Below are 26,885 nucleotides of genomic sequence, written 5' to 3' on the forward strand. Positions count from 1 at the left end.
AATTTTAGTATTTTCGAAATGCAATTAGGTTGGTGGGTCGGAACAAGGTTCGAACCCGAGACCGCTGTCGTGAACAGCCGACTCATGACGCTCGGTGACTTTCTCCTGGCCTGCTGGCGGGCGCGTCTGTCGGGCCGAGCCGGGTCCCCGGGACATTCCTGCGGCCAGCTGTCCCCCCTCCCTTTCACCCAGCGCAACGTCATTGTGAGGCGTCTGGTTTCCGTTGCTGGTCATCATTTCAAATTTACGTTAAAAACTGTTAAACACGTACACCTTTGGATTGGCTTAACTTTCACAAAGTGGAATGTGTGTGCGTATGTATATATGTAATTCTTTTGGCGTAATTCGTTGCCAGAATTAGATTATTAACGTTTTTAGGATGCCCAAAAAAGAAGTATTAAATAGTAGATGAGAAACTTAAGACACTTTTAGGTTTTTGAACTTTATTTATTAAAAAGTTTTTTTGTCTAAAATATTTATTTTGCATTGATCAAGTATCGAACCAAGGAAAGATTCGAATAAATCAGTTAATTGCCGATTTTTGATGAATTTTCCCCTAATTTTTAGCTTAAATTGATGGATTTTCAAGATGGCGTCCATTATGGCGGACATTCTGACATTAAATGATTACTGCACTATAGCAGAAAAAATAATCTAATATAGCGAAACCATCCTCTAGCAGATGAAAACAAAATGGCGGCCTCCAGCTGATGAAAACTAGATGGTGAAGGTGATGACATACTGGCTGGATATATATACATACACATATCTATATACACACACACACCTTGGCATTAGTGGTGTGAGATCAGTCCGTCGGTGGCTTCCATGTAGGAAGGATCGGTTGCCATTATTATTTTTACCCTCGCCAGGTTTCGAATTGAGGTCACCATAATGCAAGTGCGTTTTTTAATCAATATTTTATTAAAATTTGATAAATTAATATTTTAGAAATTCTAATTTTTTTACAAGTTTTTCTGATACCTAATAATGAATTTCAAGATGGTGCCCTTAAACTAAAACTGTAACGACGCCATAATGGCGGAAAGTTCTAGAAAACAAAATGGTGGATGTGAAATTAAAAATGACGGAATTCAAGATGGCGGATCCAAGATAGCAGTTGGGGTCAAGGTCATCCAAGATGACCGTCGTGATGTCACAATCCAAGATGGTGGACACAATCCTCAAGTCTCGCATCGGCACCTGGCGCAGCACCGGTCAATATATACTACTTACGATAAAATGAAGGAAAAAAACCATGACATGTGAGACCAAGCCTTAAGGTGCCCACCTACCAGGCACATATATAGTGTGCAGAGCTTCAGAAGAAACCATGTGATTTGAAAACTGCTCAAGATATCCGCGTGGGGCCTGTTTAAGGAAACCATTTAAGAATGTGCTGAGAGCGGATGAGTACTTTTTTCTGTATTTCTTTTTTAAACTGTATTTTTAGGTGAGTGAAAATGGCTAAACGCATGTTTTCCTAATAATTTTTAGGCATTAAATCTCGGTAAAGATCCTTGAAAGCACCCAAGGGTCTTCCGTTACACATTTCATAGTTTTCCAATGCACGACAAGAAGACTGCGCCAGTTCAGAGCCTTGCGCTTAGAGGCTGCCTAACTAACACAAATACACTCCTGAGTTTTGGGACCCTTAATATGTACGCTAAGCATTGAAATAGTGTTTAAGTTAATTGAACAATAGCAGTCACTATAGTTTGCATTAAGGTAGCTACATTCGCTAATACCTAGCCTCAGCGAACATTCTAAGAAAATGAAATAGACTTTGGGACTGGCAAAGAAGTTCGGTCGCGCAATAGTTGAGTTCTACGTGAGTAGTTACACGAGTGTGGAGGCGTTCGTTCGTGTTTCAAATTGACATTTCGGCGTGCTAAATGAATGTTGGTGTGTTTTTGATGCACACTAAAAGTGAATGATAATAGACTTACTTTTGCGAGAAATAGTATTGTGGCTTAAGAAGTACTTAAAACTCTTAGTCATTATTATCGACGCCCGTCATGATGAACTTATTCGTTCTTCACGAGCCTTTCAGCTCCGATCAACACCTTTTTTAATTTTTTTCTAATTTTCAGTAATCTTATGCGTTATTTGCTCATTTGTGTAGGTTAAATACACGCAAGGATAGTTGCGCGTGTAATGTGGATTTCAATGTTTTTCATTGCATTGGTTTATCTTTGCAGTTAATAGTATTTTTTGTATTTACTTTTTTGGGGCCTTCTAGCCTTGATTGTTAATTTAAAATTTTATATTTGCTATGGTATATGCCTAACATTTTATATCATAAAATGTACGGCTTTAATGAACCTAGCATACCAGGTTTTTTCTATATGGTGTGTGTGTGATATATATATATATATAATGTGTGTGTGTGTGTGTGTGTGTGTGTGTGTGTGTGCGCGCGCGCGCGCGCGTGTGCTGCAGCACTGTAATTTTTACCTTTAGTGGCCCAAGTTCAATACATGCTGGTGATGTTTGGGAATCAATTTGCCTCGCAGTAATTAAATGTTGATCTATAATATTTTAAGTCTTTCCTTTCAGATGCCTTACGTTGAGTACTTTTATTTCATTCTGCGCATATTTTGGTTTTGGCAACTGCGAGCGCCACTTCTGACTCGGGTTCAATTTCGTTGAAATTAGTCGTGGGAAGCACTTTAGACCATGTCGTATTTGTATTTTCCGCGATGAATTTGCAGCCGAGAATTGTTAGTTGAATTCCGACTCACAAACAGCCGAGGTGGCTGGGAGGGGGCTCGGACAATACTGGCATCTTTGTTTTCCCCAGTCGGCCACGCGCTATCGGTCGTGCGTCACTGCCGGAGGGGTTATATCGTTCTGCCGGGGTCGTCGTCGCCCGCGCTGCGAACTGGCGCGAAAAGCCCCCCCCTCCTCCCCTCCCTGCAGGCGGAGTTGCCCAACTGCGTCGGAATGCGGCAGCGGCGCGCTACGTGACGGCGCGCGCTGCAGCCTGGGAGGAGTCAGTCACGTGGCTTCGCGACCGCTCGCCGCTCGCCGCGCGCGGCAGTGCCGGCCCGCGGCCGCCCGACGAAAGTGACGCATCTCCCGCGGCTCTAACCCAGTTCCGTGCGTTCGGGGAGCGCGAGAAGGTAAGAGTTCAGCTTTCTCCTCGTATCCCTCGTCTCACACGTCGGGATTACAGTATTCATTAGTCTATTCTCTCACCTTGCGACCATGCTGGGATGTGAATTCATAGAACTGATTTAACCATCCGCCCTTTATAGCTGCGGCTTGAAAATAGGTTGAAAGCAGCAAAGTTTTTGCTTGGAATCACTGAATTTTTTTATGTGTAACAACTTAGCATTTGGTAGGAGAAATTTTGTGAGAGGAGTCTCATGGAACGGAAATGTGTAATCACCGCGCTGCCATCAGTGGCGGGTGGTGCGAACCAAAGTTCACAAAACCAAAGGGAAACTTTATAGTATTAATTGTTTAACTTGCGGAAAATCAGGTCCAAAGCCGGGGTTTAGTGATTTCTTCATGTCTTTTTCGCTTTTATCATAACTATTTTATTATATAGTTTAAACTTTCGCTCTGCAAGTAGAATGATTTGATAGTCTAATTCTAGCGGTGAGTTTGGAAACTACACGTTATTCGCGTCGATTAATGTATTTAAAAACACAATTTACATATATATATCACGCTCGGCATTGTTTTAAAGAATTCTACGATGAATTTTGTGCCAGAGTTTCGTATTGTAAGTGTATGTGCAACTCGAGAATACATGAATTTGCTAGTTACCGAGGTTAGATGTTACACGTCTCTGGCAAGTGCTGAAAGACTCGGTCACATTTTTTTGTGCACCTATTTATAGACAGAATGACACAATAATTCTTTGTTTATTTGAGAGAAAACAATACGTGTACGACTCATAGCACACTGCGCATGCGCAATCAAAGAATCCGCTTGGAAGATTAGGACGTGTCACTTAGGCACCATGTGTAACTACTTATCCTCGTCTGCAATCGCTTCATCCGTGGTTCGCATCGAGGACACAACGCTCTTATTGGTGAATGCGATTGACGTCACAAGTCCCTCTCTCCAGGTTCGCATATCCACAGTTCCAAGTTCAGTCCTAAATTTGAACTCGGTCTGATAACCGCTTATCTGTGGTACCAATTGTTTGAAAGAAGAAAGGAAGAAGTTGTTTGTAAACGCTTTTCTGGCGCTCAAAATATCAACATGAAGAATGAAAGCATGAATAACCAGTCAACTTAAATGTCTCTTCAGAAAAAAAAAATGGAAAAATGTGTCCATTGCAAGATACTTCGAATTCGAATGGAATAGAACTACATAATTTTAAAACAATTTCGCGAATACGTACTTCAATACCATCACCGCCACATCATAGGTCAAAACCAACGCAAATACACTTTACTTTATTTCGAATATGACAGGTAATAAATTGCAGTTTCTGAAAACTTGTCTTCGTACATCGTAATTGTAAGACACCGTAAGCCATCGTGAGACAATACCTGAAGGTCAGGACCTTCATAATGGTTAGGAAAAGGGTTGGGGGTGCTTAGTTTCACTCGACGGTCCTGCTGAGGTTGCATGCTGTTGCAGACCAGACTTTACAACTTCTCACAATATTATGATAACCTGAGTTATGATTTAAAGAATCGTGTATATTGTGAACCGAGCTCCAAACTGACATGCAAGATTCGTTGCAATTAAATGTCCATTCTGTGCAGTAATTTTAAGTTCGAAGTACATAGTGCTATTTTCAGTCAAGGAAATTTCTTTTCAAATCGGATACCACAAATAAAACGAACTGCATTGTTGGGCGTGTGAAGTTTTTTTCAGTGTTAAATGAACAATTTCGCAAGCTTTTCTCAATTACTTACTTTTACCGGCTCTTTATTCTTCAGCAGTGTGAAAAAATATACGTTATTATTGGGCTAATGATTTCTAGCCATATGTAGTTCGCTCGCTTGAAACCATCAACTTTTTACAATCGTAAATAAGTCCCGGTTTCGACAATGCTTTCTTTAGTCTGCGTAAAATGGAAGACGCGGATTTAAGTACCCACTAGAGGGCGCTACTGACTGGGTGTAATGCAAGATCTCGTGATTCCACGTACCCATAGAGTTCCTCAGTCACCGGTTCCTCATCAACTGTGGAGGAGCAATGATCCGTGATAAAAGATTTATTTGTGCAAAAAAGAAAAGAAAGTTGGATAGATCCACTCGGAGATTATGGAAGTTTACAGTTGTGTTTCGTCCATTCGTGAACAGTTGCAGGGATACGGGAGCAGCAACCCTATAGCCAGGGCCTGGCTGGCACACTCCGATCTCCTATCTGTCTGGACCATGAAGCAGTTCCTCGGCGCTAAGAAGTGACTCTTGACGACTAACTCACACGAATGTGGCTCTTCTCGCAGCAGACGGAGCGCTATGAGACCGGAATTTTCAACTGATCCATCGTTGGGACAAATGCCTCAAATGCATGGAAGTTATATGGGAAAGTAATAAATGGGCAATACTTTCATTCTGTTTCATATTGTCATTAATTGCTTTTTTTTCCTTCTTTTACATTATGCGCGTTACTTAATGATACGTTTTCGTATATTTTTTATTACTTTGGGCGGGGAAAGAGGCAGCTGCTAACCCCCCGTCCCCCCCGGAAATGCCCTTGCCGGGAAATGATGATCAGTGTTGCGTCTGCACGTTGCGCGGACCGTATATCAGGAGCTAACATTCCTGGCACCCGATAACACGATGGAACCCTGAGACCTACATAGATAGTGACCGTCAGAAATATGTGGCGCTATCTTTCGACATGGTTTTTTTTCTAGATAGGCAGTTTTTGTATAATTTACAGCTACGTTTTTTTCTCTCGAATGGTCATCGTTATGCAGTCAAGTGTTTGGGAATGATTTTGGATCTTGATGTTCTTGTTTTTTTTAAATTTTTTTTATAGAAAAAGCTGTTAGAGTTAAAAATCTCATGCTATTGTATCAAATAAGTATATCTGTGGAATGCTTCAACCGTAAGGATTTTCTTCGGAAGGGAATATTAACTTCGTTTTTCAGCGCACAGTATTTGAAGTGCGACAAAAAGGAGTTATCTTGTTTCTCGGAATTTTGGGAAGGGGTTTTATATCCGGATATCCTCCCTTTTCTGGCCACGCCCTTATGTAACAAACTTTAGAAGGGGATCTGTCATGGTGAGATAAGTATAAACTAAGCGACCTCAATCCGTAAAGGAAGAAGACCCCAGAAGGTATGCTAACATAAGACAAGTGAATGTGTTGTGCAGTGTTGTTGCTGACATGGACTATGTACAGGCTCCACTCTTCAGCCACTCACATACTTGAAAGGTGACCTCACCGGTCGTGTGTGCTCTTGCAGATGAATTGTTTAGTTAAGGTGGAGCTTGCTGTATGGTGCCTTGTTGTTTGAAGTACCATACCAACCCCTGACCGATAATGAAGGGATGTGTGATAAGTTGGTAATGTACTATAATTCAACCCCCCCTTTTTTTTCTTCCACTTAGCTACACAGGTTTCCTCCCTACATGTCAATAGCCCGCCTAAAGACAGGATACAGAAGCGTACGCTCAGAATTTCATCTCGTTGTGGGGGTGAGAAGGGGGGGGGGGGGGTGCGGCATAAAACCCCTTTTCACGCTGTTTGTTTTCAAATTCTACCCACTTTTTTTAGGATTTGGGAAGGGGGGGGGGATATTTTTCTCCGTCTCCCCCCAGCGTACACACCTGATAAGTTATATATATATATATATATATATATATATATATATATGTGTGTGTGTGTGTGTGTGTGTGTGTGTGTGTGTATAGAGAGAGGGGGGAGAAATCGGGAAATCGGGCAATCGGGCAATCGTTCCGGAGGCTAGTTTGGATGGATACCTTATCAAAGCCATGGGGTGACTACCTGGCAGATTAGACGTGGTGATTCTGCGGTGGCTTTCCATTGCCTTTTACAGTATGGCGGTGAAGGGTCAACACCACAACCAGCCCTGAACCCGGGAAGGAAGTGTTGCAATATCTATAATATTTATCTGTGCACTTTTTAACTTGGAAACAGCACAACTTCGCAGCAGTGTTAAGCGAGCAAGCGAGAGACCCAGAGATCCAAGATGGCGGGCGAGGCCTGGCCAGGCGCGCAGGCGGCTCGTGAAGTGCCCAATAATCTCGTTGGTCGCGCGAGTTTGAGGGCCGCTGGGAAAGGGGAGGGGGGAGGGGGCGGCTGCGGCGGCGCGCCAATTGAATAAAGGTCTCGGGATCGCCGCCACAGCCGACGTGACGCGCTGGCTGCTGACGCGACCTCCCTGGGACGGCACGACCGTCCTCGTGCGTGCCGTGCGTGCGACACTAGTGGCGTGTCCCAACACACGCCTTTGGTATCGAGCCCATGAGGTACCCTCACGGGAAGCTTCGTAGTTGAGACCTTTCACAAACCCAGGTTGTTCGGCGTCGGAGAAAACCAACAATTTTAAAGGAATTTTTTATTATCTGGAAAAATAAGGAAATCTGTAAAATCTAAGTTAATTTCAGCGAATTTATATAAAATGGTTAATCATGTATCGCTAACACATCAACTTTTGCATGCATTTTATATTCTTTCTTTTTTTGCAATGCTAGTGTGTCAAGTTTTTCAGCAGTTTTTTTTTTTTGGGCATTTGAAGCTGAATTACATATATGATTTTGCATAAACATAAATTTGTTCTGTACATAAGTTCCAGGATTTTTGTTAGTTTGTAAAAGTTTTGTTGCAACATTGAACTTGTAAGTGCATTGTGACTATGGCAGTGATAGGAAGTAGTATAAACATTTATACTGGTGGTTTTATATGGAAATATTACATGTTTTGCTCAGTTGAAAAGACCTGGGTGGACTCAGAGAAAAATTAGGGAATTCTATTTTTAGGTTTTGCTGGACACACTGAAATCAGTAGCCAACGAACAGGGTGATTTCTCGAACCACATAGAGAACTTTGGAATCTATTCTGGAGATAATTTAATAAGCTAATTTTTTTGGCTATTAGTACTAATTTATTTAATTTTAATTGGGCCTAAAATATCATTAACAGCAAGATCATTAGAGATTGCACAAAGTGAGGATACTGACGAAGGAAACAGCCATGGCTTATGGCAAGGAACCACCCTGCATTTGCCCGTAGTGATTTAGGGAAACCATGGAAAACAATTACTGGGTCTTCCAGATTAGAATTACACTGTTTTATCATTGTGCCACCTCACTCAGTGACATATATTTCTAAAGCACTGTGTCTATAAAAACTGTGAAAAAGTAATGAAACTTTTTTATGTGATTTCATTTTGTATTTAGTTAGATTTTTAAAACTTTGAACACACTTGGTACACAGTATTGCCAATCATAGCATAAAATCTTAACACAACTTATATTAAAAAAAATACATCTTATTTATTTCAAATATTCTCTAAAAAATTTTGTATATGTATAATACTTAATGGGAGGAATAATATTATTAGATCATGCAACATTCTGATTCTCTAAATCTACTTTCCTATTATTGTGTTAAATAAATCTACTTAAAGTTTGAAGTAACTCAATTTTAGTTATGTTATTACACATGTAAGAACTTTGTTTTTAACTTTTTGTGGTAAATTTGGGCTTGAAATGTTTTTCAGTTAATTTATTTGGATAGTCTCTATGGTAATAATATACAACTTACTTTCAGATGAGGATTTCATAATGATCTGAGAGCTACCCTCACGACACAACCGGCATAGTTGACGAGGTGGTTTCTCTCAAAATCATAGAATCTCGAGAATTATTTACCGTGTGCCTATGCTGGAAAACATGAGCTCAATACAGCAACCTAGTCGATTTATTCCTTTCACCAACAGCGCTCAACGAGCACAGCTTCTTCCTAATCAAGGTGAGTTCATGCAGGAATAACAGTTTGATTGTTGCATATTTCCTTTGCAAAATATTTACGAAAAATATTAATTTGGTAGTTTGTAAGCTGTATGAATAATGAAGTGTAAGTAAAAAAAAAAATTGAAGGTTTATAGGTGAGTAAGTTTGAGAGATTCAGCAAAGCAATTTAGATCTTATATAAATTGTTGTGTACATGCTGGGTCCATATACAGTTTGCTGTACTGACATTATGAATGTCAATGGCTTCTCAAGTTGTGTTGGCTATCACTTGAAGCAAAAAGTTATGTTGTTCGTTTAAGTCATCTTATGATGTAGGTACCAAAAGTACAGTAATATAAATAATTATAGGGTTATAATTTTTTTTATATCAAGTCCTTTAAGTTCTTATGGTGATTATGTTTTGAAAATTGTTAAGTCCAATGTGACTTTATTATTTATCCTTAAATTGAAACAAGTATAAAATCATTATTTGTTTGATAAGTACATTTACAAAAGGTCTATAACAAGTACTGGCATCATAAAAGCTTGAAGAGCCATTCAATATTTGTTCATGTCTAATTAACAAAAATGTAATTACCCTGTGCAGTTGGTTATATATTCATGTCATTGTGACTGATAATTATTATAATTACTACTGTATTTGTTTGAGAACCTATTTAATAATGTACTGGTACGCATCTCATTTCCATTTTGTTAGTATGAACACGTGTGTATTGAGAAATCCTGTATCCTAGGACATCACATTCTGATTATGGAACAGCTGGATGCAAATAATAAATAATATTTCAGCCATGAGTTCAGATTGAATGCATTTTATGAACTACTGGCAGGTAAACTATCAAAACTGGTGATAGAACAAGTTCTGAACACAAATGAAAAGCATTTTGAGTTAAACAATATTTAGTAAATAATTTCGTTCATAATTAAAGTATTATTAGTCATTTACATGAAACCTAATCCTTAATATAATAAAGAATATTATAGTGAAAGTGATATTCCATAAAAAAAATTATCTATTACCTTAATAGGATAATATTTCTTTAGCATTGTGTATCCAACAGTATAAACTACTGCTTGTAGTTTTCCTATGAATTCAGGAGTGCATGTCACCTTGAGAGACAGTCCATCAATGCAAGCAACAGCAAATTTATCAACCAAAATCTTTGTTCAACAGCAGCACTGCCCTGAATATTGTCTCCAGAATTGCTCACATCATCATAATATCAGACTCTAAATAAGCATTGGCACTGCTTTTGAATGGGTGGCTGTGAGGGGGGTCTGTGCTTACGTTCACCATGCACCATATCACTTTACTCTTCAAACAAACAAGTGATAGGCATGTCACTGATGGGTAGATTGTAATACCAAGAGGGATTTCCAATTACTCTTGTAATATTTAACTAATAATAACTCTCACTTTGGCCATGACTTTGATTGCCTTCACCCCTACTCTTTTTCATGCAACTTAATTCCATTTTATATTTTGTTATGTTAACACCATTGTTTCCTGAAAACTGTAGTTTTATTTTTGTAACACATACACTCTCCAAAAATAGATTCACAAACCCTAGTCAAAATTTCCTTAGTAACTGTAAAGTGTGTGCTTGTGCAGATCCTGCTATTTTTAATGAAATGAAAACCAAAGTAGAGCTAGACTTTTTGTGTAACTACCTATAACAAAAATAAATAATATTTAATCAACTCAAAAATTGCTATTTAATTGACTTTCCTTTAAATAATTACTAATTGAAATTGCCTATTAGTACTATGAATTTTTCTAAATTAATACCACTAATAAATATTTTCACTATCCAAAATGTATATCACTTGCTTTGACATATTTGATTCATTTTTAGTTATTTATAGTTCATAAAAATTGTGGATCTTGGAAGAAAGTTTTGCAGTAGCTGTGTTATGCATACTGAGTATTGATCAGTTTGCTTTATAAGCATTAATTCATTATCTGGAGCAGCCTCGTTCTCATTTTTGCCAAGCATGATGCTTTCCAATAAATGATTTCCTTGTCCATTGAGGTAGAGTCAGCAGGATTCTCTCTCTTGGTGCTGGCTTGTGATTGGTTGAAGCTTTGATCACATCGAAACTTCCCGACTTAGTGAAACCATGTTATATGATGGTTTGCTATTCCAGTTGAAGGGCTACTACCATCAGTGACTGCTACGGCTACTGACCTTTAAGCACACAAGGGCCAGATTTACATTTTGTATGCCAATAATCAAGCTGAACAGCTGCTACAACCTGTAGTGTTGTGGAGAGATGCAATCCTGGTGTAGTACTGTACCAATTTGCCAGTGACGCAGATGTTTGTCATTATAGCTTGCTGATTTGACTTACCTTGCATTGGTAATGATGAGTCAGTTAGGTGTTCCCAACATAACAAAAATTACATGCTTACAAAATTTTTTTTGAATTGTTAAAATGTAGATCTACAGTTGTCTTTATTAAAAATTTTATATGTACAATAATAGGTACTTTCTTCAATATATATTTTTTGGATGTAATTTAGTTAGCAAAATAAAGAAAAAGGGCAAATTTAGAATTTCATTCACTTTGGAAAGGACAAATATCATGACTGTCAGGAAATGTTAGTGACTATATTATTGTAAGGCACTGTGTTGTTTTTTTCCCTGAAAGGTTTCTGACGTTTTGCTGTTGCTTGCAGTAGGTTTCTCTCACAGTCAGAGCGGCAGCGAAACGGACGTGTCGACATCGAACGAGAACCTGAGCAGCGAGGAGCGCTACGTGATACAGCACACGGCCCGCCAGGAGCCCCAGGGGCAGGAGACGCAGGGCCAGGAGAATGTCAGCTCCAATCGCAGCAGCCTGGACGTCTCGTCGTCCTCGTACAACACGCTCATCATTCACGGCGCGGGGGACGAGCCCTGGACGGGACGGTGAGAGCACGTGCTTGTAGCAAGGGGCCAGTTACAAACATTCAACCATTTTGTATCTTGTAGTGTCAACATTTCTCCTGCCCTCCTTTTCCCCCAATTTAATACTTTTTTTTAAACTTTTTTATTTTATTTTAATTTGTGACATGTCTACCAACAGCTGACAAGCCATAGGTGGTAGGCACCATACATACATAAAGTACACAAAAACAATAAAAAAAAAAGAAAAAACTTATTGTGGTAAATACTACATAGACACAATTTTAAAACGGACAATAAATTTTAAAGTCGAAGGACATAATAATCATTAGACAAAAAACAAAATTAGTCTTCATTAGATAAAAACAATTTTAAATATAAGGTCCTGATATATATTTAACTAGTATCTGTGAATAATTTCTTGATATTAATTGAAGTTTTTATGAACAAGTAAGGGAAAACTACCATATTTGTGAAATTAATTAATTATTCTATACAACTAGTAATTTTTATTGGTAATAGTACAGAATAGAAGGTGATATAATGACTTTTAAAGGTAAGAACTTTAATACCTGCATTTTCAATTAAATAATTACAATACAATTTACTTTGAAACAATTACTTACAAAATTAGCATAGATGCTAATTCTATAAGTAGATAGAACTTAAGAGTAAACAACAAATAACAGTTCTCATATACAGCAAATATTTAGCATAATTTACAAATTAGAATTTTGCAAGGATGTGTTATCAGGTATGTTGAGTGGAGTAATGATTTTCTGCTAGTGTGGCGGGCCATCCCCCAATCCTTGAAGTGCAAGACATTCCCAGTGGGCCTCGGGAATGTCCGCCACTACCATAGGGGGTTGTCAGTAGGGGAAGCCACTGCAGTTACCTGAGTCGGGAAAGCATTACATTATCGGAGAAGGTGGAGTTTTGGTTTCAACGTGCTTGGAGCCTGGTTCTCATTGGAATTGTGTTGGGTGACCGAATGTGTGTTTACTTGCTGTTAGATATAGTTGGTGGTGCCAGAGCTAATTTGTTGGATAGTGTCCATAAGCTTAATGAGGCTGTAAACAGTTTTAAGCCATTAAAGAAATGTGTTTTCTTTGCGTTGTCTATGTTACGCAGCACTTGAAAAACATTGGATTTAATAACCCACAGTTTTGGAACTAATGTGGCATTTTGAAATCAGTTTTATATTTTTAGAATTATTTTTAGCAAATCACTATGATATGGTGGCATGGTAGATGCTATGAAAATTTGAATTTTGCAATTCAGGGATTCAGTGGTATATATTCTTGCATCATGATTTGGAAATTTTCCCTCTTTTTTTTTTTTTGTAGGTTGTCTGGTCTGCGAGATCACACAGACAATCTGAACAACTCCCTGTCTGGCTATGGCGGGTCTCCTGTGTCTGACATCACGAAGAATAAGATGGGTTCCCATTCCCCATCTCCGTCGCTGGCAGGAAGCAAAGATGGGAATTCCAATCGCACAAGTCTGGAAAATGCTCCATCCGGTCGCCTCTTTGACCCTAGTGTCCGCGAGATCACAGATATTCCTGATGACTACCTCAGCCAGTCACAGGCAAGTGAGATATGGAATGTTATCTTTTAATTCATTCATGCTGCTGTTTGTGGTGAGTTTGTGTTAACTGGGTTTTTGAGCATTATGCCGCAGAAAATGTCTTTATATAACATATAATTTATGTAACTGTGTTGTTACGAACATGGCCATTGCAACAAAAATATCCTTGTTTGCTTTTCCATATTTTTCTATGATTTGGTTATAGTTGTGCAGAGTAGTGATGGCCCGATATTCGATATTCAATATTCGATATTCGATATCGGAGATCGGTAATATCGGCACATTTTTCAATATCGGACATCGGTAAATACTTGCGATATTTTGATAACCGATGTTTGCTCTCGCCAATAATACTTCTCACATAACCTTAACCGTAATTCCAAGCTTATTTTCCGCGGGCAATTTATCTTTCTTCACGTCACCATATTACCTAGTAATTCCAAGCATATTTTCCACTGAAACAATTTCAAGACTTCAAGCCTATTTCTTCTTTCTGATACTGCAATGTATCCCGACGGTACAATTCTTCCATGTGTACACAAATCCCAGTCATTAGTGCATATTTATTCGTTTCAGATATTCGCAAAATGTTTTCGCTTGATCAATTTTCGAAGTTCACTATGTGTACATAAATTGAAAACATAAAAGAAAATAATTACGACATTTAATTTAATAAGTGACGTATCCGTAAGTAAACATGAAGAAGAATAAAGTTGCTGCTTGATATAACAGACATTTTCTTTCCGTGTCGTTTCATGGTCGCCAACTGCTGTTCTATACAAAAACGTTACGTAAGTTTTTACAAAAGCTAAAATATGAAACGTGTTTAAGTAGGGCAAGTTGCAGCAAAGGTATTTATTATGTTGGCTATATTGAGTGCATTGCCAACAACATAAATAAAGATGTGTGGTTTTATAAACTCTGAAGTACGTTTCAAAGTTGTATTGAAATTACTATTCACGTATTTTTAACGTGTTTTCGCACCAATAAATGGAGTGATACACTTGAACAATGGTCACAAAATTTGGTACCTGAAGACCTTCCTTTCTAGCGTGTCGTTTACTGTGATGAAATTTTACAAAGGGTACAAAAGTTTGATGTTTTTCGGCGGTAGCCTACAACTCATGTAGTTTAGGTTCCCTACCACGTTCGTGCAACTTAGGATTTCTCTCAAAAATTGAAATTAAAAAAATCAAAGTGTTAGGTTAGGTTAGTCACAACATGCTTGAACTTCTGATTTAGCGGCTGAAGTGGCGTTAATAATCTTCGGAAATCTTCTGAAATTCTTGCAGGGAACCGAAACTATGTGAGTTGTGGGCTTCCCGTTTTTCGGACGGTATTTTTTGTAGATTACAGTTGAGACACTGGACTCAGTACATGCAGTGGCTTGTAATTCATACATTCTAAGCAAATACACTAGAGACTAATACCGGACAGCTACAAGATTTCTCAACATTTCTCCACAAAAATCTGAAATTTGTTTCTTTGTAGTTACAATATGTTTTTTGCATACTGTAGGTAATACCTACACCAGAATATTGCTTTATCTGGCCTTGAAAAACAATTTAATTTTTTAAGACCTTGATTTTAGAGAGCTTATTTGTAGGCTATTATAATAAATTCATTATTAGCTTTCATTTAATGTGAATTTACTATATTTTACAATTAATAACAATATATAAATTCACATATAAGTATGTTTTATTAATATTTAACATTTTTCATTATTGTCTCTAACAATACTCCAGAAGCACAATTTTATAGAATCAGTGTTAGAAATGAGATAGGCCTATTATCAGAATATCGGGTATCGGTTATCGGATCAGTAAATTTGGAAATATCGGAATCGGTATCGGTATCGGTATCGGGTTTTTGGATATCGGGCCATCACTAGTGCAGAGTATAAAGGAAAGACTTCAATTTTTCTCAAAATGCTAGGAAGTACTCCAGCTGCATACAGTATCTTTATTTTGAATTAGGTTATGTGTCTCATCATCATGCCTCATCACCATGTTGATTTTTTTTTCTTGTTTTTGTTATTAGTTAAGGAATATTTCTGTAAACTTAACACTATTCCTCTCTTTCATTATTTGTTATGTCACAAATATTATTGAGAGATATTTACTAACTGTTAACTAATTTTTGCAAAACATTGTGCAGGTGATAACAATTACAGACATTTGAGCGACCTATAATATAACACTTAGTGAGTATCTGTTAAAAATATTTGTGACCAAACAACAAATGTGAGAGAGGTATAGTGTTATATCCCTCAACTAATAGTAATGGTGAGCAAATGAAAAGAAATCAAAATGGCACGTGAGGAGACCCAGAGGCGGGAGAAGTTATTGGCCTTGGAATTTTTGTAGTAATGCACTATCAAAGCATTTGTCTTTAGTGATAATGGATCACTGAAAACTGAAATAAAGATCACCAGACCAGTATTCGAAGTTGTGAGTTTACTGTCTCGCTGCTTGACCATTTTTTTCTAGGACGTAAGGCTGAGTGTTAATGGTCATTGATGTAACAGCAAATGTATGAATGTGAATAATATTTCAAGCATTGCCCAGTTTATTGAGTATGTGATTTTTTAAAAATATTATAAATTGTACGGTGTCCACATTCTGGAAAGTCAGGGAACTTGAAAGCGATCAGGGAATTTACTTTAAGTACTGGAAAAGTCATGGAACTCACCCCAGTGAGTGGAAAATGTCATGGTCCTGTAAGTTTTGCTTAACCTTGAAAATGATGACTACAATGTGTGCTGATATTTCTGTGGTAAGCAAATGCATGGATGCTGCTAAAGCCCAGAAAACTACAGCCTATTGACAATGGCTGCAAAAGCTTGCAAACTACTTTAATAATATGTGTTATAGCTCTTTACCTATTAACCTATTACACAACATTTTGTGGATTGTAATCAATATTAAACAAGAATATTTTATTAAGAATTATATTAAATATATGTTTACACTGTTTGGCATACATAACATAGTTTTATTATTGTGAAACTAATTAGGTGGCTTTTGATTCAGCCCAAGATTTTTTTGTATGCATATTAATGGGTTAAGACGTTAAATTTTAGGAACCGTGAATTTTTTTCTGGTGCTGATAGCATTTCTAGTGTATGTAGATGTTACTGGTTTTAATAGTTTTCTTAATTACACTTTTTTTTACATGCAGGTTCTGAAGCACTTAGCCAAAGAAGTGAAGGTTGTTCCGAACGGAGGGAATGGTGGGAGTTCGGGCACCTTGCTGGAGGACGACGAAGAATCGAACACCAGCATGCGGCCGGCCATTCGCTTCGTCAGTCGCAAGTCTCGCACCAAGGACAAGAACTACGGCGTCAGCAAGCTGCCGGACTACCCCAAGTGGCTGGACATCCCCCTGTCGCAGCTGTCGGAGGGGCTGGTGGAGAAGCTGGGGCTGTCCCGGTCGCAGCCCGACCTGTCTCGCCTGGGCTCGACCAGGCCCGTCATCAGCGTGCTTCTCCCGAGGTCAGCTTCACTTTGCCGTAGTTACCGGCAAGCTCATTGGGGATATTTACACATTTGTTTGACTCTTGATGTACTTCGTTGTACCTCTGTGTCGTAACCGTCCTTTAGGCAAAACCAAATTTAAATATGTGCAAGACCAGGCTCAACAAATTAATAAACAGTACTGAACTGCCTCGTGGATAGTTACTGGGGAAAATTGCAGTCAACTTCCAATAGTCTTGTTGAAACATGCATTTTGTTTGAATAGAAAAACAACTACCGTATATACTCGCATATAGGTCGCGGCAATTTTACCAGATTTGATGGGGAAAAAATAAAGTGCGACCTATATGCGAAGAAGAAATTTTTTAAAATTTTTGAGAAATTTTTTTTTGCAATATTTTGCTTTAAAATGCGAAAAAGAAGTTTATATAGGTATAGGCAAATTTATTTACAATGTACACATACAGCGAAACCCCTTATTTACGTTACCGTTATTTATGTTTTCCCGTTATTTGCACTATATTCTTCAGGTCCCGTTTAGTTCCCATTTAGTCCAATACAATACTTTCATGCAAATTACGACTCAAAAATCGAATCCATCCCGCTATTTACATCACGTAACAACCATAAACAACCAGAAAATACCGTGAGTACTTAAAGAGTAGATAAGATTAGTTAGTAGGCCTAAAAACACTAAAAACATTGTGAAAAACGTAACGTTTATAGTCGGCAATGAACATTTTAAATCGCAAAATATACATATTTTGTAACATGAAAAGTTGCTTTTATTCCTAATCATGTAATAATTTAAGCCTAGGCGTGTAAAAGTCCGAGTAATTATAGCAGGAGACAATCTAAAATGCACGAGGGAAAAACGTAAACTCACGAATGTATGAACGTGGCTGATTGTTAATTTCTGATACTGGATTTATGTCACAACTTAGCAGAAATACTGGTACGAGACAAACTTCACAAGATAAAATGAGCGGAGTCTTGGTAACTGTTTTATACGTATTTTATAATTTCGGAAGTATTGTACAGTTGACGCATATTTTTTAAACTAACAATTTATTTCTGGGGATCGTAATTAATTAATTATTGGTATCAAGACATCAAGATGGATGTAAACTTGAACATGTCACGGCAGCGAGAAAACTGGTGCGTATACCAATAAACTGGTATTAGAACTGGACAAAAATGGTACACGGGAGGTGGAGCTTATATTTATTTCCGCTAAGCTCGCATCTATAGGCTGGCTGCTGATGCAGGTCACGAGTCTGGGCGGAGCGTTGAGTGAGTTATACTGCGCATGCGCAGCTCAGTGAACAAAGAGAACCAGCAGGCGCGCCGTAACAGCAGCTGATCGAGTACAATGGCCTTTCTCCGTGCACGACGAACGGCGCACGGCGCGGTAATGAATTACCGGTGCGACCTATATGGGGGTAATCTTAAATACCAAATTCAAGACCTCAAATTATGGGTGCGACCTATCTGCGATGGCGACCTATATGCGAGTAAATACGGTATAAGAGAGAAAAGAGACATAATTGTAAAAATTTACTAACAAATACTGAAAGGATAATTTATCAGGCTTGGTCCTCAATCTTTATCGAACATCTAAAATATGCATGTTTCCGGGACCTGGCTCCTGCTCAGAGCTTTTATAATACTGATGAATACTAATGGAACCCTCTGTCTGGGAAGCTTCCTTTGGCCCTCTGACTGTGGTATGCAACCAGGGCGCTAGGAGGAGTTACATGATGTTGTGATGCCTGGTGGTGGTGGTGGGGGGGGGGTTGACAGTAGCAGCCAGGCCCTGTGTCCCAGGCCAGGCACACTTGTGTAAACTGCCTACCTCATAACAATATTAAATTTTTGCCAAAAAATAATCTGTGGCAGCAAGTATAAATCTTCCAAATCTTCTTAGATATGGAGAATTTACTGCTTAGAGTGTTATGTTTAGTGATATAGGTATTTAGTGCTGGGTAGAGTTTTTGAGTGCTTACAGTGATATTTAATTAAACTAACATATTGGTGGTTTTAAATGGTTAGGGATCATTCTTAAAAATAGAATGTTAATAATGAGTGATGTGTTGCAACATGCTGTGGAATTTTATGTTGTGCAGGCCAAAGACCAGCGGCCGTGAGAAAAAAAAATCACGACCCACAGACGATGTGTGGCCACCAGCGGAGATGGTGGAAATACTCATTCAGGAGAACAGTTCACTAAAGCTAGAGCTCGAAGCCTGTTACCAGAAGGTGGCAAAGTCACAAAAGGTTAGTTGATTCTTGGTAAACATACAAGTACTTGTGTTTGAGAAACTCAAAACATATCAGCAGACGCAAGATTATATGGTGAATAGTGATCCTAAAATAACACAGAAATGGAAGTCAATACACCTCATAACCCAAAATGCAACAAAATTCACTTATCTAGTTTTGTCTATTACAAAATAAAATTCAGTTCATAAATCATTAGTTCAGACTTTTATATAAAAACTAGTGTTGGGTTGATTTTGGTTCTCGAATTTGTTGATTACATTTGATTCCAAAGGATTCAGTCCATTGGTTTTAGATTCAAAGCTGATTGATTCTTCCTCTATAGCACAATCTTGAAATTTGGACTAACTTGTTATTTTTAATAGGGGCATCAAACTGAATTCGTCAATACTTTAAAATAAGATTTTTGTCAGACTACTTGAGCAATTGTCCTCTTATTAACCAATACCACACTAATTATTACATTAAAAATATTTTGTCAGTTTACTTATGTTTGTTAAAATGAAGTTGCAATAGCATAATAAACAATCGTTTTGTTCATTTAATTTGTATTTACATGCAAAATTCTTTATACTAAATTTTAAGACACTGTATTATTTTTATTTGGTGATGTTTGCTTACACATTTTACTTAATTTATAAAAAATTTGTGATTTGTTTCAGAATTTGCTTCTCAGCCTGTTTTAAAAGTGTTAAAAAAAATAAAAAAACTTAATTATAAGCATTGTTCAAATTTGGCTACATATTTTTGTCTTGCTATTATATAAGTAATTTCTGTTAGTTTTTTTTATTTAGTTTTATTTACAAGCTTAGACAGAAGGTTACCTTATTTATTTCTCACATTGTTTTTATTTAGTGTATTGTTTTCAGAATGTGCTGATAAAATGTTTTTATTTAGTATATTGTTTTCAGAATGTGCTAATGAAACACTCATTCAAGGTTACAAAGTTGTAGCTTTTGAATTTTCTTAGTGTACTATAATAATTAAATGATCTTCGATTTTGTCTTTGGCGAAGACTTCAATCTTTGGAGTAGGGTAGAGCGGAGGAGTGGGAAAGTTAAGCGCCCTCACGGTGGGAGTTCCTGTTGCGGCCAGGAATTCAAAGCCGCCGGACATATATTGTGCACGCTCCGTCATCTTGATGATATGCAGTTAATTTTTATTATTAGTTCTGTTATTCATGATCATTAATAAATTAATATGTAGGGTTGTGCGAATGTTCGGTATACCGATACCGAAATCAAAATTTTGCTACTTTCATTTTCGATTTCGGTAAGAATTTCATCTGTCGAAGTTCGTTTTTAGCGAAATATTTCGAGCCAAACGAAAGTTCAATAGCTTACCGAAGTTCGTTTGTTCTAGTTGAAAAAGAAATCGTAATTTAATAAAAATGTACAGTATAATACCGGTACAATAACGTTCCTTATTATAAAATATATTTCACTTAACGAATTTTTTTTAAGTCCCCGCCAAAAATCGTATCTTCGCCATGCAAAACGGTTTCAGTTTAAAGTATCATTTTCACTATAACGTAAAAATTCTACTAGTAGCGTGGCATTACTACACCAAAATTTACTTAAACTGGTAAATAAATTTCCAGCTAAATGATTAATGTAGTAGAACAAAGATACACAAATACCAACGCAACATATTTTCTAACCTCTAAATTCTCAAAACAAAGTTAACAAACAGTTGCGCACACAACCATAGATTATACCGTACGTAGTATGCGACGTGAGCAACACAACACCATTCGATACATCGAAAGACGGAGGTTTGAGAGAAGTATTAATTATTTAGACAAAAGTGTTACGCTACGCTAAAAATACTGTTTGATGTCTGTGCCGGGATTGTTTATTGTTATTGTTGAGGTTATTTTCAGGTTACGTTATTTAAACACCGCATTGTATTTGTGCTACAATATGAATGATCCTGGAGATAAAAAGAAACGAAAGCAATTCACGCTTAAGGAAAAAGTGGATATACTCAGAGAACTAGACACGGGGAAAAAAGCAAGTCGCAGTTGCGAATACATATGGCATTGCGGCTCTCCTGTAGCTATTTTTTTATATATTTTTTTTTTCTTTGTAAAGATATGTATGCATGTTTCAGTGCTAAGTACAAAAACTTGAGGTACCTGTAAGTACTTAGCACTGAGATTCTACTGTAATGTCTTTATATGATTTGCTTGTTATTACTAATAATGTAATAACATATGCAAATCATATAAAGACATTAATTAGAAAAAAGATTTCCATTAAGATTAATTTACGTGGTGATGAAAAAAACTCACGTTAATGAAAATACGGTAAAATCATAATTTGAACAAACATGGCAGATAAAGTAAACAAAATTCAACCGTGATTACAGTAGGCCTAGGTATCAAAACAAAATCATGCAATATTTGAAAAATTACCTGATTCATTTGCTTTCAAACAGTAGTGTAGGTACTATATTCGTAAAACATACATTCCAGAACTGTTAGTACACTATTTAGTATTTACCGTATACACATAAACAAAGAACGTACCTACTTTTATTCGCGCACAGCCAAACAAAAACATTGTCGTCTGCTTTATTTAAATTTTACATACTCTGACTGGCATATAAAATCCTCATAATATACAGCCAATTAGACAAAAAGGTCAACAAGTCACTGCATGTAATGACCACTTGGCAGCAACCATTTGTTATGTTTTGTTTTGACCATGTCCATTGCCTAGTTTACAGCTTCCTGAGCTAGCCATGTGTGACAGTGGTGCAAGATGGCGGCCGTTCCGCAGTATTCACGTATTTTTTCATCAGTACCATGCACGTGATAAATATATTATCATAGACTGCGACATTACGACTGTAAAGGAAATAGTCTGTGCGCTGAAAGATCTGGATTGATTCTTGAAATTTACGAGTGACATGGGGCTGTGTTGTGTGGTCTAGGGCGGATGTTGATTTTATTAAATAGTAATATTTATATATACATCAAAAGGTACCAAAATGATTTATGTAATAGAATTTATTACTGAAGAGCAAATTTTGGGGCACTTTTTTTCTTTGTTAATTAAAAAATTTCGCTTAACTTTCGTTAAGAATATATTTATCTCATAGAAAAATTCATTTTCGTTTCACTTTTGCGAAACTTGATAAATTTTCTTTCACTTTCATTTCGTGTGGATAAAGTCACTTTCGCACATCCCTATTAATATGTCTTTTATAGCACTGGTATTAGAGTTCTTCAATTTTTGATTTGTGTAACATTTACTTAATGTACACTTTACAGGAAAAAATCATATTATTTTTAGATTAATCAATAACTATAATAGATTAGATCAACTTGGAATTAAAACTAATTAGCTAGTATACGTAGATGTTTCCATAATCAGTGTCTTCTCAGTTTATATAATTTACTCTTCATTTGTTATAAAATCTATAAATCTATTTTACTCTCCATCAATTTTTGTAGTTTTGGTTTTTATTAATCTTTATAAGTTTGGTTTAATGAATGTTTATTTGTGTCTGTGTCCTTTGTGTAATGTACTTATATTTAACATTGTTTTGTTCCTAGTATGTTTCGTGCACACTAGAGGTGGGACAATACCACATTTTCGATACTCGATTCTATATTGTTTTTTCAGTTCGATACTTTCGATACTACAGGGAAAAATATTTTCCCGTTAAGTAACAATTATTACAAATAACATAAATTAGTTTTAAACTATATAAATTCCCTCTTTATTACAAAAATACAAACTGCAAACAACTTTAAAGACTTGAGTATAAAAATCAATATAAAAAATAGAAGTGAAATACAAAATGAGAAACAGTGGCCTTACAAAATGTTATGAAGTCCTTTCTTGGAGGGGGCAAAAGTCACCAAGCCTAAATTAGAAATTAAAAAAATTAGGCTATTGTAAAAAGAAAATCAGAAATTTTTGATTTATTTTATGCAACAGAACAATTTTCAATAAAATTTTAACTTGAGAAACATAAATTACATAACAATCCAATCGTAAGAAAACAATAACAAACGGGTATATTCATTTCAAAGATTAATGAATGCACAAAATATGAGATCCGTGCCTTGGTAAAGCGCGTGCACCGTTTTCATAATCATTGCTAGTTTGTGCCACTAGTCTCGCTTGGTGCTGGCCATAGATGCTACTAGCGAAGTGCACAGTCTTCCTGATACTATCCGTATCTATGGTGTGATAAAGTTATTTTCTTACGTTTGCAAAGGTAAACAATGAACGTTTTTCAAAATAAAAGCATTAAAACTTAGTTTATCAGGAGGAATATAACAACAAAATTTGTGCATTTTAGGACTTTTTCGCTTCGTAAAAACATATGAAAGGGGAAATTAATGATTTTATAAGTGCATGTTCCTGGAAAGTAAACCATTGTAAATATGGTACTTTCGGCTGGACCAAAATTAATCGGCGTATGACACGGGAAAATGTATGAAACTGGAACGTATCGTCGCGTTCTACTGTAGTTGTATTTTGTACGATGGCTACTCAAAACTTAATTCAATACAAATGAACAAGCATTCCGGTATCGAAAAAATGTATCGAACTTACAGTTTCGATACTCAATACTTTGTGATACCGTCTAGTATCGAAGTATCGAAAATCCCATCACTAGTGCAAACCCTTGCAATCTCTCCGAGTGTTGGTGTGCATGAGACAATTGTAAATAAATAAATAAATAAATAAATAAATAAATAAATAAAACCCAGCACATCTCCGAATATTAAGCTCCTCACCTTCGGGCAAGTGGTAGTGAAGAAATTTTACAGTGCTGTAATTTTTGTTATGCTGGAAATGTTAAGAAAGTTTAATTCATTTTCAATTGTAAAAATTTCTATAGACATTTCCAGTAGTGTTATTTATGATATTTTAACTATCATTAACCCATTATTTCAGTATTAGATTCCACTGGAAATATGGGCACAACCTAATTAGTAATGATCTATTTAAGTACCCTACAAATTTCCTATCCTTCTGTCTGTTAAGTCTTTGAATATATATACTGTTAGAAGTCGCGAGTGGATAGGATTTACTCTACGTTTTTCAGGAGCGCATGATGAGCAGCTTGGGAACTTCACCGCTGCAGTGCGCTGCCGTAACGCCCTGTATCGTCTTAGGTTGTTATTCACTCGTTAGAGCGCAGCACTGTCGCCCGCTGTCATTCCCCGCACCCCTCACCCATTATTCACTGCAGATCAAGGTCGTTCGACGGGAGGGTGGGGAAGGGGTGTTTGAAGAGTTGGACACTTGCCCGCCTTGGACCACCACAAGTCGATGCCCTAGAGATGGTGGCAATTGCGGCGGCGAATTGACCAACTACCTCAAAAAACCGTATTAGAAATTTTAACCTGGGCTGGCGACTTATATACAGTATATATAGGGCCATGCAGATTTCGCGAAAAGATTCCGAGATTAGTTATAAGTCAAAACACTGTAGCCATCGCCCTGTGTTTCGTGATTGGGTGAATTTCTTTCAGGCGCATGTCGATTGTTACAACACCAATCTAATTACGTCAGTGGCGGAAGCAAACGCGTCCTGAGCGGCTCGGTAAAAAAAAAACTACTACTCTCGCAGACGGCCGCCAATCACAAGGAAGAAACCTCTGGTGCGGACGGTGCACCTTGTTGTAATCTAATAGGCGTTCAGTTTTATTCACGAAAATTGCCTGCCTATAAGTGTGTATATATTCGAAGGTTAAGTTTAACTTGTAATGCATGTGGCGACCATGCTACCTACATCCCTCAGAGACGGAGGGTGGGCAGTGCTGGAGTGTGTGTGTTGCAGCTGGAGCAGGAGGTGGCCAGCGTCCACCGCGCGCACGAGGAGCTGGTGCAGGCGTCGGAGCGGCGCGAGCGGCTGGAGCGCGCGGCGCGGGCGCGGCTGCAGGCGGAGGCCCGCCGCCTGCAGGAGGCCGGCCGAGCGCTCAGGGACCAGCTGGAGCTGCAGCAGCGCGACCCCGCCGACCCCTCCGGCAGGCGCGAGGCCATCATCGCCCGGCTCATCTCACAGAGTGAGTCTCTTCCGACGCCTCCACTGCAACTCCAGCACGTTCACGTGGGGAATGGAAAGACTGCAAAAAAATGGTTGTCTGTAAAGTCGGTTTACGGACGATAGTTTAACGTGACAACGTCATAACAAAACATTGATGAAATTATTCATCCAGAAGAAAAGGAAATATCATATTCGGCCTGAGACTGAGCCGTAATAGGTTTTTGCAACAAAACCATTTAGGCATTAAAAATATTATATTCTTTGAGGAAGAAAATTTTTTTAATTTTTCTCTCTTTTGTATGATAAATTCTACATCTGCATACTTTTATGAATAAAATTGAATCAATTTTATTGAATTATCGCTTTTTTGTATGGATACAAAGGAGTGAAATGAAATGTACAATTTAATTAATTAATTTACTTTTATTTGCATTTATTAATTCAATTATATTTATTACTTTTGAAATGTTGCGTGCGACGTATTTATTTTTACAAGTACAAAAAAATTTGCAGTTGCCAAGATTCGAACCGATATCCTTTAGATTGGAAGTCACCCACGCTAACCACATGACCACGAGTCTATTTTTAGAATAGTTGTTTCAGATGGTATAAATTAATAATATTCTACGCACAATATTTGTTTGAAAAATTTTTAACTAGCATATTCTCTGTTGGACTCGAAATATTTACACGCTCGTGGGCTATTAACTATAACAGGGTGGCGACCAACCGGGAAAACCGGGAAAAGTCAGGGAATTTTGCCAGCAGGGAAAAGTCATGGAAAAGTCAGGAAATTTTTCAAATAGTCAGGGAAAAAATTAAATCTTGTCTAAAGTTCCTGCTGCAGCATTTTACAGCTTAATATTATTCATAGTCTTTGTTAATTTGTTAATTGTATGTAGCGAATTATTAACTGAAATTCTGAATACTATATTTTATACAAAGTTTGACATTTTAATGAAGCCATTTTTGATGTCGCGGGCCCATGAAAAACTCTGCTGTGTTTGCGTTGCTGATAACAGCTGGCTGGCGTGCGCGCGCATGCATTGTATTGCCACCATAGTCATGGTACGTGTACCAAATTATTCTATGCTTACTAGTTTTATAGCTCATAGTACACCGAGATGACCGAAATAGTTTTATTTTTGTTTCTCGTATTATTGGCAACTGTGGTACAAGTACACGAACGTTTTGGGATGAAAACGTGAGTGCTTTTTTTTGTTGCCAGTCGTGTTGTGTAGTGCTTCTCTACGTTTTACTTTTCAGATGTACTATTTATTTCATTTTGCTGTCCTCTTTGTGTAAACGTTTTGAATAGTGGTGTGTACATGTTTTCAGTATTATTTAGTAAGCTAGTCGGGCTTTGTTCTGAAGATAAAAAGGAGAGAATAGAAGTAGTAGACAAAGATGGGGGGAAAAATGTGCGCGGGATCAGATATGAACGTGTGGGCTTGGGAAGAATATTGCCGTTGCTGAAAGCTAAGAGTAAAGGTGATTAATGAGTTAAAGTGTTTATTCGGTTATATTCAAATTTTTAGTCCATTACTTTTATGGAGTAAAACATTTTTTTTAAAATGAATTCCAATACAGGATAAGAAAAGTGAAAGGTAAATATTAAGAGTAGCTAATCATTAGACTTGCGCATAATAGTTCGCGACCGGGAGCGCTCCTATTAAAAACGTTTACACAAAGAGGACAGCAAAATAAAATAA

At 37.4% G+C, this 26,885-nt stretch overlaps 1 protein-coding gene across 1 annotated transcript in view; it reads left to right on the plus strand.

Annotated features, from left to right (window-relative positions):
• The window catches only part of LOC134542828 (angiomotin-like protein 1), a 67,283-nt gene that overhangs the window by 5,702 nt on the left and 34,696 nt on the right, over positions 1-26,885 (plus strand). Inside the window, exons 2-7 of the mRNA XM_063387390.1 lie at positions 8,719-8,919; positions 11,602-11,833; positions 13,156-13,399; positions 16,583-16,896; positions 19,005-19,155; positions 24,967-25,192. Of these exons, the coding sequence (XP_063243460.1) occupies positions 8,829-8,919; positions 11,602-11,833; positions 13,156-13,399; positions 16,583-16,896; positions 19,005-19,155; positions 24,967-25,192 (1,258 nt within the window). The 5' untranslated portion in view covers positions 8,719-8,828. The remainder of the gene's footprint in view (positions 1-8,718; positions 8,920-11,601; positions 11,834-13,155; positions 13,400-16,582; positions 16,897-19,004; positions 19,156-24,966; positions 25,193-26,885) is intronic.

Source organism: Bacillus rossius, assembly GCF_032445375.1.
Source record: "Bacillus rossius redtenbacheri isolate Brsri chromosome 9 unlocalized genomic scaffold, Brsri_v3 Brsri_v3_scf9_2, whole genome shotgun sequence".
In the NCBI taxonomy this organism is placed as follows: domain Eukaryota; kingdom Metazoa; phylum Arthropoda; class Insecta; order Phasmatodea; family Bacillidae; genus Bacillus; species Bacillus rossius.